This window comes from Patiria miniata, unplaced genomic scaffold, assembly GCF_015706575.1.
Source record: "Patiria miniata isolate m_02_andy unplaced genomic scaffold, ASM1570657v1 HiC_scaffold_25, whole genome shotgun sequence".
Classification (NCBI taxonomy): domain Eukaryota; kingdom Metazoa; phylum Echinodermata; class Asteroidea; order Valvatida; family Asterinidae; genus Patiria; species Patiria miniata.
The window spans coordinates 5,150,584-5,162,903 of record NW_024037064.1 but is presented as its reverse complement, the minus strand read 5'-3'; the positions used below and the strand labels follow the sequence as shown (position 1 = coordinate 5,162,903).

At 36.8% G+C, this 12,320-nt stretch overlaps 1 protein-coding gene across 1 annotated transcript; it reads right to left on the bottom strand.

Moving 5' to 3' along the window:
* Positions 1-1,080: 1,080 nt before the first annotated feature.
* Positions 1,081-4,550, bottom strand: LOC119733242. Its single transcript, XM_038206828.1, has 2 exons — positions 4,152-4,550; positions 1,081-2,454 (listed from the first exon to the last, which is right to left on the bottom strand). The coding sequence occupies exon 2, from the start codon at positions 2,242-2,244 to the stop codon at positions 1,267-1,269; it is 978 nt and encodes a 325-aa protein (XP_038062756.1). The 5' UTR covers positions 2,245-2,454; positions 4,152-4,550; the 3' UTR covers positions 1,081-1,266.
* Between the last annotated feature and the right edge of the window lie 7,770 nt (positions 4,551-12,320).

The window sequence follows — 12,320 nt, the reverse complement described above, 5'->3', positions numbered from 1 at the left end:
AAATTGTAAAACATTGAAAATTCTCAATGGCCCCTAACATCTTCAAATGAGTGCCAGGCGCTGTTGGCAATGCATTCATGTGGTCCCACAACTCTCCCTTTGTAACGGTTGAGGGGGTACTTGTGCAAGGAGTCCATACCCAGAGATGCTACCCTTGATAAAGAGCTGTAGAAATGCCACCAATGTCACATTCTGTTTTTGATAGTCTGTGTTTTCAGTGTTTCAAGAGTTTGCCTGTATTTTCTGTATTCACGTTTCATCACACATTCAACATTTAAAACAAACCAGTACTGGCGCTCATTATAGCAGCAAAATGTCTGGGGGAGGAGTTGCCTCTCCCTGCTGCCCCAGTGGATGGTCCACAGGAAAGTAAATCCCATTCGTCAATACTTGTGTAACCGGTGAAATATTTGAAACATATTTCAATGTTATCTTTTTTAGCACCTTTGGGTTTTTCCTATTTCTACTGAAAGTTTCTTAATATTTTATATCCCAATAATCGGTACGCGGGATTGCTTTTTCACAAGTTTTGGATTGTTTTCATGTTTTCAAAGTATTGAAATTATTATTATCTTCATTGTTTTATGTGCATGTTATATTTTTGTTCACCACTGTGAGCATGAGTGAGAAAATCTGTCCTTTAGCCCTGGGTGGGTCAGCCACACATTCCAAGTTTCTGGAAAAGTAATTACCTCCAGGCAGGAGGCCTGACTACATGTACCTCATTATTATTCCTAAAATTAAACGAGTCTAATTTATTAGGCGAAGTTTGATTGGGATTCTACCGACCTATTATGACAAACGAAAGAGATTACGTGAGATAGCGCTCACCAGCCAGCCTTCGTTCTTAAAAGCACAAGTCAAAATTTTCGTATTAACGACAAGGGAGGGATCCATTAATAGTGCAAAACGGGAGGGCACGTAATCTCTTTCGTTTGTCATAATAGGTCGGTAGAATCCCAATCAAACTTCGCCTAATAAATTAGACTCGTTTAATTTTAGGATTCTACCTCACCATTATGACGTCACTCCAGAGATTACGTGAGATGTTTAGAGCACGAAAAAGTTTGACTTGGAAAAAAGGGAAACAAAACAGTGAAAAAACTTCAACATTTCCAATTTCTAGTCCTTGTTTTTAAATGTGAACTTATTATGTAAATTAATCATACACATTCTTTCTGAATTATACATAAATAACTATTCTATCAGAAGTTACTGGAAACATATCTCTGTTTATGGTGGATTGATCATAAGTATCGTGACAGTTTATCGGTTTTTATTTAAAACTGAAGTAGAAAATGCAGGTTTTTCAATTATAGGTTTATTATAAAACTTGGCGAAAGTCTGTGCGCCGGACCATCCTGCAGTCTGTAAGATGAGCTGTATCGGAACTCCTGCAGTAGCAGCTGCTGAAGTGGAGGCCGACCGTACACTGTGAGCTGTAAAAACACTCGTGTCAATTCCTGCAGACTTGAGCATATCTTTAATCCACCTGCTTATACTGTCTCTAGACAAAGCTTTAAACGGTTTTTGAAAACTGATAAACAAAACTTTTTCTTCACCACGAACAATACTTGTTCGTTTTATATATTCTGACAAATTGGTAACAATACAAAGATCGGGATTCTCTGAAAAGATCGGTAAAACCAAATCGGCTTGATGTACTCCTGGTCTACTTTGTTTTAATAAACTTCCTATTCTAAGGTGACACTCTTTGTCAGATATTAATACATCATCAATGCATATTAGATGCAATGTTTGGATTCGCTGAGCTGTCACTAGAGCCAGCAACGTAACTACTTTTTTACTCAGCAACTTCAAGGATAGCTCATTTGTGCTACCTAATGACTTCAGAAAATTTAGCAAAACACCAACGTCCCAAATTGTTTTGTAACGAGGGAAAGATGGTCTACAATTAAATACCCCTTTCATAAATCTGGTGGTTAATGCATGACTGCCAAAAGTAACGCCATCTATGGGCAAAATAATGGACGAAATTGCCGACCTGGCAGAATTAACAGAACTATAACTGAGACCACCATCAAATAAATCTGTTAAGAATTGTAAGGCATTGCCTATTGTCGGTTTTATAGGGTTAATTCCATGTTGGCTACAAAAGGAGTCCCATCTCCTTAAATATGAAGCATACTGTTTTTGTGTCTTGCTTCTCCACGAAGCCACGATGATCTCACTTGTCCGGTTTGAAATACCTGTGCTTGCAAGTCGTTCCCGGATATGTGGCATGCCAGTAGTGACAACTTTGGCTGAAGTGGATGCACCGCTGATTTGTTCTGCGGTAGCTGGAGTGGCTGTAGAAAAGCTGGGATGAGTATTGGTTCTGCTTTCAGCATATGTATTAGCTTCGGAAACCAAAACTGGGTTGGCCAGTTGGGAACAACCAGAAGTCCCTCTGCCTGATCGTTTTGAATCTTCTGGAGAACTCTGCCGATTAGACTAAAAGGAGGAAAAGCATAAAAGCTGTAAGTCTCCCAAGACAGCATGAATGCATCTATTGCAATAGCCTCTGGATCATGTTTCCATGAAACATAAGGTTTAATCTGATAGTTTATTCTTGAGGCAAATAGATCAATATTTGGATTAATAAGCCTTGCACTTATTTGTTCAAAGATGTATGGCTTAAGCATCCATTCCCCATCAACATTCATTCGTCTTGATTCAATATCAGCCACCACATTCTGTTTTCCTGGAATGTGAGCTGCACTAAGCCAAATATGCTTTGCTTTAGCCCACTGCCACATCAGGCATGTTATTACATCACAATCTGTAGAATGTATTCCACCCATATTATTTATATGTGCAATAGCTGTTGTGTTATCAATAGACAAACGCACATGTACATTCCTGCATTTCTTTGCAAAAGACTTCAATGCAAAGAAAGAGGCAAGAATTTCCAGAATGTTTATGTGAGCCTTAGCTTCTTGAGGTGTCCAATGGCCCCCTGTTCGTATACCATTACAAACAGCGCCCCATCCTGAAAGGGATGCATCTGAAGTAATGAAAACATTTGGCTTTGAGTTTATTACACGTAAACTTCTACTGGCTTCAGTGGATTCAATATTTTCAATCCACCAGTTGAGGTCATTTAATGCCTCTTGTGACAAACTCATTTGAGTATCGAAATCTCCGTCACTTTGTTGTAATGCTCTTATTTTGTCTTTTTCGACATGCCGGTAATACAGTTGGCCAAACATTACACCTGGGAAATTGGATACTATCATGCCAACAACCTGAGCCACTTCTCGTATAAGCAGTGACTCTTTTGCAATCAAATGTTGACATTTTCCCTTAAGTTTTTCTGCTTTATGTGATGTTGGGGAAATCGACATATCTTTCGAGTTAAACACGAAACCTAGGAAAGTTATTTCCTGTTCGGGAATAAAAACCGACTTTTTGTCGTGAACTACAAAGCCTGCTTGGGCCATGAGTTGTTTTGTCGCCATCACATTCTCATAACATTCTTCGTATGTTTTCCCAATCAATAAAGAATCATCAATGTACGCAACTGATTGAAAACCTTGGCATCTGAAAGCCGAGTAGATGGGTTTCATTAGTTTGGTAAATAAACGTGGAGCTGAAGCAAGCCCATTTGGGAGACAGCTGTACTGATAAATTGTATCACCCCACTGAAATTTCAGAAATTTCCTATGTTCAGTTGCAATTGGCACTGAATAATAGGCGTCTCTCAGATCGATCAATGCCATGAAACAGCCATTTGTCATTAAATTTATCGCCGATTGCAATGTTTCCATCTTAAAATGGTGGTATTCCACATGTCGATTTAACGACTTTAAATTCAAGATCATTCGGTATGTACCGTCTTTCTTCGGCCGCAAAAATATATTTGATATGAATTGTCCCGGTTCGTGATTTGTTTTTTCGATAACTCCTTTTTTAAGAAGTTTGTCAACTTCTTGTTGCACAATATTTTGCTCAGAAATATTCAAAGAATATTGCTTTGCTATGAACATTTGCCTCGGGATAGATTCAAATTCAATGTGCAGTCCCTTTACAATGTTTAAAATTGTTGGATCTGAAGTAATACTATTCCAGGTTGATAAATAGTTTTTTATCCTTCCAGCTACATTTCAGCTTGCTTTAGCTTCACTGTTTTCAGTAAAGTTTGTGCTAACCTGTGCTAACCTGGAGGTAGTACTTGAGACAGCTACGGGCGTGTCACTGTGCTTTGGCCCCGCCTGTATCCTCGTCCCCGGCTCTGGTTGCTTCTTGCCGGTTGACCCCTTTGGTATGGATACGACTGGTTGTGCATGTACTTTTTTGAAGCCATTGTTCGACCTGAATAATGTCTGTACCCAAAGCTTCTGCTGCGTCCTTCAGTTTGACGACCAAGTTTATTTCCAACTTTGTTGGTTGTTTTTATGTCATGAACTGCTTTGGTCAGATCGTCCCCAAAAAGAAGTTGTGTAATTGGGACAGATGGAGCGCATAGGCGTTGATACTGAGTATTTAAATCGGGACGCATTAGCTCCCTACGCCTAAGATTCAATTCGATGTTGGCATTAGCCATGAGTGTTATTGTATCAGTGGCTAATTTCACCTCGTCTTTGACGCTTTGCTTAGCCAGTAATTTCTCCGTTAATTGGAGTAAAGGAACAAATGCTGAGACAAGCAATTTCTGGACTCTCAAGAATTTTAAGTCTCGTGAGCGAGTGCCAGGTTTGAGTAACGCCCATATTTCTGGGTTGACTTTGGTTTTCATTAACTTGGTACAATTCTGAGGCCTGCAATAAGCTTTTTGCTTTTCAGTCAATTTCTCATCTGACAGTTTCGTCATGAGAATTTTGTCAGTCAGAGTAGCGAGCTTGTCTTTGACTTTGGGCCCAACCTTATCGTCTGCTTCGTACTCCTGTTGAATGTCACCCAATAGGTCGTCATTTGACGAGCAATTTTGTTCACCTTCCGAAAGAAGTCGTTTGAGTTCAGTTTCTGTGTCATCAGACTCTGAGTTGGTGACGGAGTCAGGAACAACCACGACTGATTTCAGTCGTTTGGCTTTCGGCTCGGGCACATTGGTGCTCGAGGAGCTCCGCTTGCATTCTTTGTCATATCCTTTGTGAGCTGCCTCCAGGAATTCAGTTGTGAATTGTTCAAAGCCCGCTTTCATTGCTTGCGTTATGGAGTTATTTAGCTCCTGCCACGGTTGAGTGGATGCAGACATTGAGGCTTGCTCGGCTACGCCCTGTAATGGCCGACTGACTGAGGTTGCATTAGGGGAAAAGTGTGCATGTTTAGACAATTTTGTCTTACCTTTGCCCTTCAAAGTCTTTTTCCCCGCAGTGTTCAATGGTTTTTGAACTTCTGTTTCGGAAGGTTCGGAATTATTGGCTATTAAGCCATGTTCCAGCATGTCCTTGGGTGCGGAAACCTGTCCTGACGGTGTAGGGTGTGGAGACAAATCTGAAAACTCCCCGAAGTCCAGAACACTTTCAAGAATTTCGTATGCCACTGCCAATTAAAGCAGTAGGCCTACAGATAGATGTGCTTAATCTATAATACGATACATAAGCATTGGCCTATGCACATAATAAGTGAAGAGAGAACGGAGTTTGCGTCCGTTCTTCAGCTGGCTAGATCGCACAATGAAGGCTGGCTGGTGAGCGCTATTTCACGTAATCTCTGGAGTGACGTCATAATGGTGAGGTAGAATCATTAGATAGACTCTAGCTTTTCTACACTAGTTACTTTGTTCATTATCACCCCCTTCTCTGTTTATTCATAATCTCTATGTGGTCTGCTCAGGAATGTGAGGCACTGGCCAACATCCTGTGGTTTAGTTTTCTTCAGTTCAGTCTTGTATTAGCCACCAACAAGAGCACACACATATTGTAAAGTCTTGTAATTTAAAGAAAGTTTCACAGCGCTGGCTGCACTTTGCTGCCATGCGGCCACTGATGAGGAATAAAAACAGTATATTTTCCATCTAAACTTGAAGAGCCTGTTGTCCCCGGTCACACTTGTTTTTATTTTTTTATTCTGCATGCACTCCTTAATGCAGTCAGGTTTCAAGAGTGATTATGTAAGCAAACTACCCACCCAGCAAATAAACAATGGACGTCATTTGTAATGATACTTGAATGGCACATTACAAAGGTCAGAGGTCACAGGCACAGGAATGATGTCCCACTTTGGACCCTCAATGTCTAGAATGACCCATATTAGTCATCAAGTGAAGATGACTAACACGGACCATATTGCATGGTCAGGGTTCCAGCTGGCAAATTGCAAGGCACAGCCAAAGTTAATTTGTAGGGAAACGAAAAAGTGATTTTTAAAATCCTTTTCACAGAGCAGATTCTGAAATAAATTTGTTTGAATTTCTATGAAAAATGGCCAAAGAGGCAATAATTGTCTTCTTTATATCATCAGTTTTTAATATAAATGCAGAAAAATCACAGGCACTCAATAATTAAGGGAGGGAGATTCATCGCCAATAGAGGGCGCTGTGACATTTTTAATTGCTGGGGATCTGATGAAAAGGTGAAACCATTGACCTTGTCTTTTTGCTATGAACACTTGCAGACTGGTCCAAGAAATCTGGAATTTATTTGGCCGGCTGGACCTCATAAAATTGTTTGCGTATTTATGTATCAAACAAAGGTAATCCAGAAGTGGAAATTTGGTAATTGCCGAAACTTGGGAAAAATTAAAGTTATTCACACATTCAACCACATGTGATAGTTACAGCAAATTCCACAGTGGTGCATTTCTGTTGTATGGTTCATCTGAGTTGTGGGATTCTGTTGGATTCAGGAGACTTCACTTGGTGGGTTTCTTTGGGGTTGGGGTTTTTAAATGCAATAACAATATAGATATTTTAAGACATGATTTTTCTTTTTAATTGTTAGATGAAGAAAAGAGCGACTACAAAGAACTACAAAGAGTGGTGGGTGAATTCTTATTCTGAATAAATGAATGAATTTATTTCTGCTCATTTCATTTCTAACCATCTGATTTTACAAGTCAATTTGAATATTTAAATGTTACAACAGAGTTTGAAAAGTGTCATCAAAATGTAATAATTCTTTGCTGAGACTCAAACTGTATAAGGGGGTAATTCTTTCCTTTCTTTTGAAGTTTGCTGAAATTGCAACCAAATAAGTAAAACAATGAAAACAAAGGTATGAAATTAACTCTGAAAAGGCAAGGAAATTTCAAGGAGGCAGTCAGGCCAAAATCAAGGCAACGGAGGCCTTAGATTCCTGAAATTCAATACCATTGATTTGAACATTTATTAAAATGATTGGCAACCTTTCACACTTGAAGAATTGTTAACCTTCAAAGAGAAATAATGAAAAATGTCCATCAAGATAATCCCTTGTGAGTAAAGTTTACACAAGCTTTTATTCTGTGAATTCAGACAGGAAACCGAATTAATAGGATAAGTATTTGTGCTCATCTTTAACAGACATTTTGATGATTAAATGATCATCCACATTAGTGTTTCATTGATATAAATGCAAATGTACAAAGCTTATAAATAATAACAATAAACAGGATTTCTATGAAAAACTACAAAAATGGAGAAAAAAACTACAAAATTCTTTCTTTTTTTTAAAGAAACTGAGTGAATATAAAAGACAATTTTTTTAAGTGATCTTAATAAACTTTCATAGTGATGTGTATGCTTAAAGGTACATTGTGCATAGGATCATTTGCTTTTTGCAAGTTTTTTTCCGAAGCAACAAAAGTGCTCAATATTTTAAGTAGGTTGCATAACAAGCATTCTGTTCAAGTCTTAGCTGAGTGGCTACTATACATTTTGGAGAAAACAGAGAAAACATAATGCACAAGTCTTTGGATATGGTAACTGGATTCTGTAGGCACCCCATTTTGAAACCACCTTCAATGTTGTATTCTGACAATACCATTTCAGGTGGAATTATTTCACAGGGTATTTGTTACCAGTCCTATCTTCACTTTGAGGTTTCTGTCATTAAATCGGTAGGTGCTTATCTGGGTTATTGCAAATGATCTTACATGGCTTTAAAAAGTGAAGTTAACAGAAATACAGAATAATTGATATTGTACAGGCTGTAATTTCCATTATCAGAAAATGTAATGTAGAAATAGCACAGAATACAATGAGTAGATTTATGTTCTATTAGGAACAAATTGAAGAAAATACATAAAGGGAGTTTACAAAGTCTTGTTGTGACTACTAAGATCTACATACAGTGGTAAATTGTTAAACACTAAAAAGTCTACTTGAACATTTAATTTTTACAATAACATTGATACTTTGCAAACAAATTCATAATTCTTTATTTTTGCTGAAACCCAAACTGAAGTGATGATTTTTTTTTTCATTTTCCAGTCTTCTGAAATGGCAACCAAAAAATCCAAAACACTGAAAACAGAGATGTGCAATTAAATTCTTGAAAAGACAAAGAAATCTATTTGTTTTGTAAGGAAAATAATTGAATTAGAAATGTGCTATTCGTGTGGGACCTTTTCAAGGTGGCAGTCAGGCCAAAATCAAGGCAACTGAGGCTGTATAGCTTTCTGAAATTCAGCGTCAGTCGAATTGATTTCTTATCATTCAAACTGAAGGGATATTTGACAGTCTGAGAAAAAATGTCAACAAAATTTCAAATCAAGATAAAAACATTCTTGTAAACATGAGTCTTAATTCTGTAAATTAAGACAGGAAACCAAATTAATTTTCACTCATCTTTAGCAAACATTAACAATGAGTAAATTATCTTCAATATACATGTAAACGTATCGTAAATTCAAATGCGTAAACAGAAACTGCAAAAAGTAACGTAAAACTGAGTAAATAAAGGCTTATTGAACAGTAATCTGAGTACTAACTATCGTGCTGAACGTACATGCTTAAAATGAATTTAAACAACATGTATATCACAAAATACTTCTCAAGGATGAAGTGCTTGTAAAACTGTCTCAAAAGTTCTATTAACAAAAGTACAATATATAATGGATTACATGTAGATATTCCATTAGGAACAAATTTCAGAATCCCAGGGAGTTTAAGAAATCTTTGCTATGTTTTCAGCTTTGGCTAGTACTATTTAAAGCCTCTCAAGAAATAAACCTCATGAACACAATCAACACAATTCTCCATTCTGTGAATAAAGATCTGAAACCACATTAATATAATGAGCTTTGCCACTCATCTTTAGGATACATTTGGACTTAAGGCAATTTACGTGAAAGCAGCGTTTTATTAATTAAATCTGTACATAAAGCTGAAAAAAGTAACACAAAATTAACTGAGTGTATAAAGGCTTATCTTGAACACTAATATGCACGTATTTGAACTGAGTAATGCAGAATGTTGAATATCAAGAACGAAAAGATCCTAAACATTTCTCAAATCCTTGTTGTAAAAGCAGAATATGTACAGCAACTTCTCACATCAACAATTTAACAATCTTAATTGTGTTTATGAAATGTTGGCTTTGTCCCTAGCTTTGGCTTCTGGCTTCTTTCTTTTTGTCCCCTGATGTAACTCCAGTACAATATTGGTCCATTTTCTTCTTTAGAGACACCAAATCCTGTCACACAAGGCCAATGGATGGTTGGTGTATTTTCACTGAGTTTGAATGTGGAAGATTCTTAGGAATCTGGTGCCAGATATAAAGCGGAAGCCACAATGAAGCCGGGGTTTCATAAATAGCACAAAAAGTTGGTAAGTATTGGATAGATATATGGCGAACCATGTACTGGGTGAGGGAGGGGTGTTGGTGTGAGGAGGCGGGGGTCATTACATTCAAACTCCTCAACACCAACTAAACTCCCCTCTCCTTTAAAATTTACCATTTAATTCAGATTCCAGTCATTGTACAAATTATCCCATCAAATCAAATGTAACTGCCCTTATAAAAATCCACTATAGTTTCACCATTAAAAATTCGTAGTTTTACTATAGTTCATCAAAGTTTACTATGATAAGTATAATATATGTAAAGTTTTTTGTAAGGTAAAGTTACTTTAATTTTACTACAGTAAATACTGCAGTATTATTGTACGAAATTTAAAGTTAACTTGTAGTAAATATATAGTGCCGTATTAAAGTTTACTGCAGTTTCACATCATACAAAAACTATAGAAACACTAAAGTACGACTACAGTTTTAACACTCTACGTTCTACACATTTACTGTAGTTTCACTACATCCAAAGACTGTAGTATTACTTTTTTTAAACGCTCAAGTAGGACTACAGTTTGAACACAATACTTTCCGCATATTAACTGTAGTTTCACTACATCCGAAAACTGTAGTATTACGTATTTTTAAAAACTGCAGTTAGGACTATAGTTTGAACACAATACTATTTCCGCATATTAACTGTAGTTTCACTACTTCCGAAAACTGTAGTATTACTTTTTAAAAACTGAAGTTAAGACTACAGTTTTAACACAATACTTTCTGCATATTAACTGTAGTTTCACTACTTCCGAAAACTGTAGTATTACTTTTTAAAAACTGAAGTTAGGACTATAGTTTTAACACAATACTTTCCGCATATTAACTGTAGTTTCACTACTTCCGAAAACTGTAGTATTACTTTTTAAAAACTGAAGTTACATGTAGGACTATAGTTTTAACACAATACTTTCTGCATATTAACAGTAGTTTCACTACATCAAAAAATTGTAGTTTTACTTTTTAAAAACTGAAGTTAGGACTATAGTTTTAACACAATACATATTAGTCTTGTGACAGTTTTTACGTGTATTTGTACTTTACATGTAATTTCTTCAAATCTAACGTGTACTCATTTTTCAGCAGAAAAATAAGCCATACGAATTACTTAAGTACATGCAGTCATGTTTCCAAAAATGATATGCTTTGTGGAGACTTGACAAAACTGCATGATCTCCATACATCGAACTGCATGTGAGGGACACCAAATAATTAGGTACCAGTAATCTACCACTCGCATTCTGAACCATGCAACATTGAATATGCTACCGCACCATATCTGCACAACACAGTTTATTGAGCTAAACAGGAAACATTCCACATGTTACATCATCAAGAGAATTATGTTACATGCCTAGCCTAACACACACACAGCATGCATAGTGTAGCATGGGCAAGTCACATTACGCAATGACCTTGCATACCAGATAAACGGTCAGTGTGGAAAAGTTGAAAACTGCATTCAGTTGTAACAGTGCTGCAGTGCTTTGCAAGAGGCCAGAAAAGTAGAATTAAACTGGGTCAAAATCATGGATATAGTTGCATGACATGTGCATGCCTGATGTGGACATAAGTAACTGTTCATGTGCACACGCATCCTGTACATGGTTAGCATGTAGAAATACACTGGATGGATGATCGGTGGACATGTTGGAGCTTAAGAGTTACATAGACATGATGATGCCTGGCATGATATGCCTGGACCATAGAGAAATGCCTGGACACTTGTCTCACGGAGTCACGCGTCACAATCACAAGCTGTTGTATGCGGTAAGTCTACAAATTCACGTTTGTCTTTTATTCAGTTTGTTGATGATATTCCGTTATGGCTGTCCTACCCCTTACTTGCAGTTGGATTACGACATGCTGGATATTAAATCAGCTGTAAGCATATGTTAAAGTTTAAACTGAATGACTGGGAAAATTATTAGTGAAAAAATTTGACACAGCTTGTGTAATATTTTGATTATTTGTGTGTGTGTATTTTTTTCATTTCAGATACATCGTACAGCATCAGCAGCAAGAACTTATTCCCCAATCCCTGACAAAAGTTTGGTCATGTTGGTGATGTGTAAAAACATGTATTATAAACCACAGCAATCCAGGTATTCCATTCAGCCATTCATACTGTACATGTGTTTGTTACTCTGTTAATTTCACAACAAGATTTCACTGCATCCTACTTTTGCAAATGCAAGAACAAACTTACCAAAGAAAGTTTAGCAATAAATTATATCCAATTTCAGGGCAAGCTGAAAAACATGTATATAATATATGCTGGAAGTAAATTTTCATAATTTTACCTTTTTAAGGGCATTGCAGATGATATGCATATTACTTCAATAACATGTAAGCTGTGGGCAGTTTGTTTTGGTTTAAAGTTTCACAGTCACAACCCTTAAATTCAAACTTTGAAAACTATTCTTGTTGATAGATGGCACATTTTCATTATAAAAGACACATTGAACAGACAAATGTGATTTTGTGGCAAACATTGTCACAATAAAACCGGGGCTTCGTTGTGTTTAAAGACTGCACCATCCCCTTTGTAATAACCCAAACTTAAGTGTATTTTTTTTTCTATTTTTATATATATATATATATATATATA

What these genes read in the sequence shown, in the direction of transcription:
- LOC119733242 (XM_038206828.1), bottom strand. Translation starts at nt 2,244, where the DNA reads ATGCCACATATCCGGGAACGACTTGCAAGCACAGGTATTTCAAACCGG.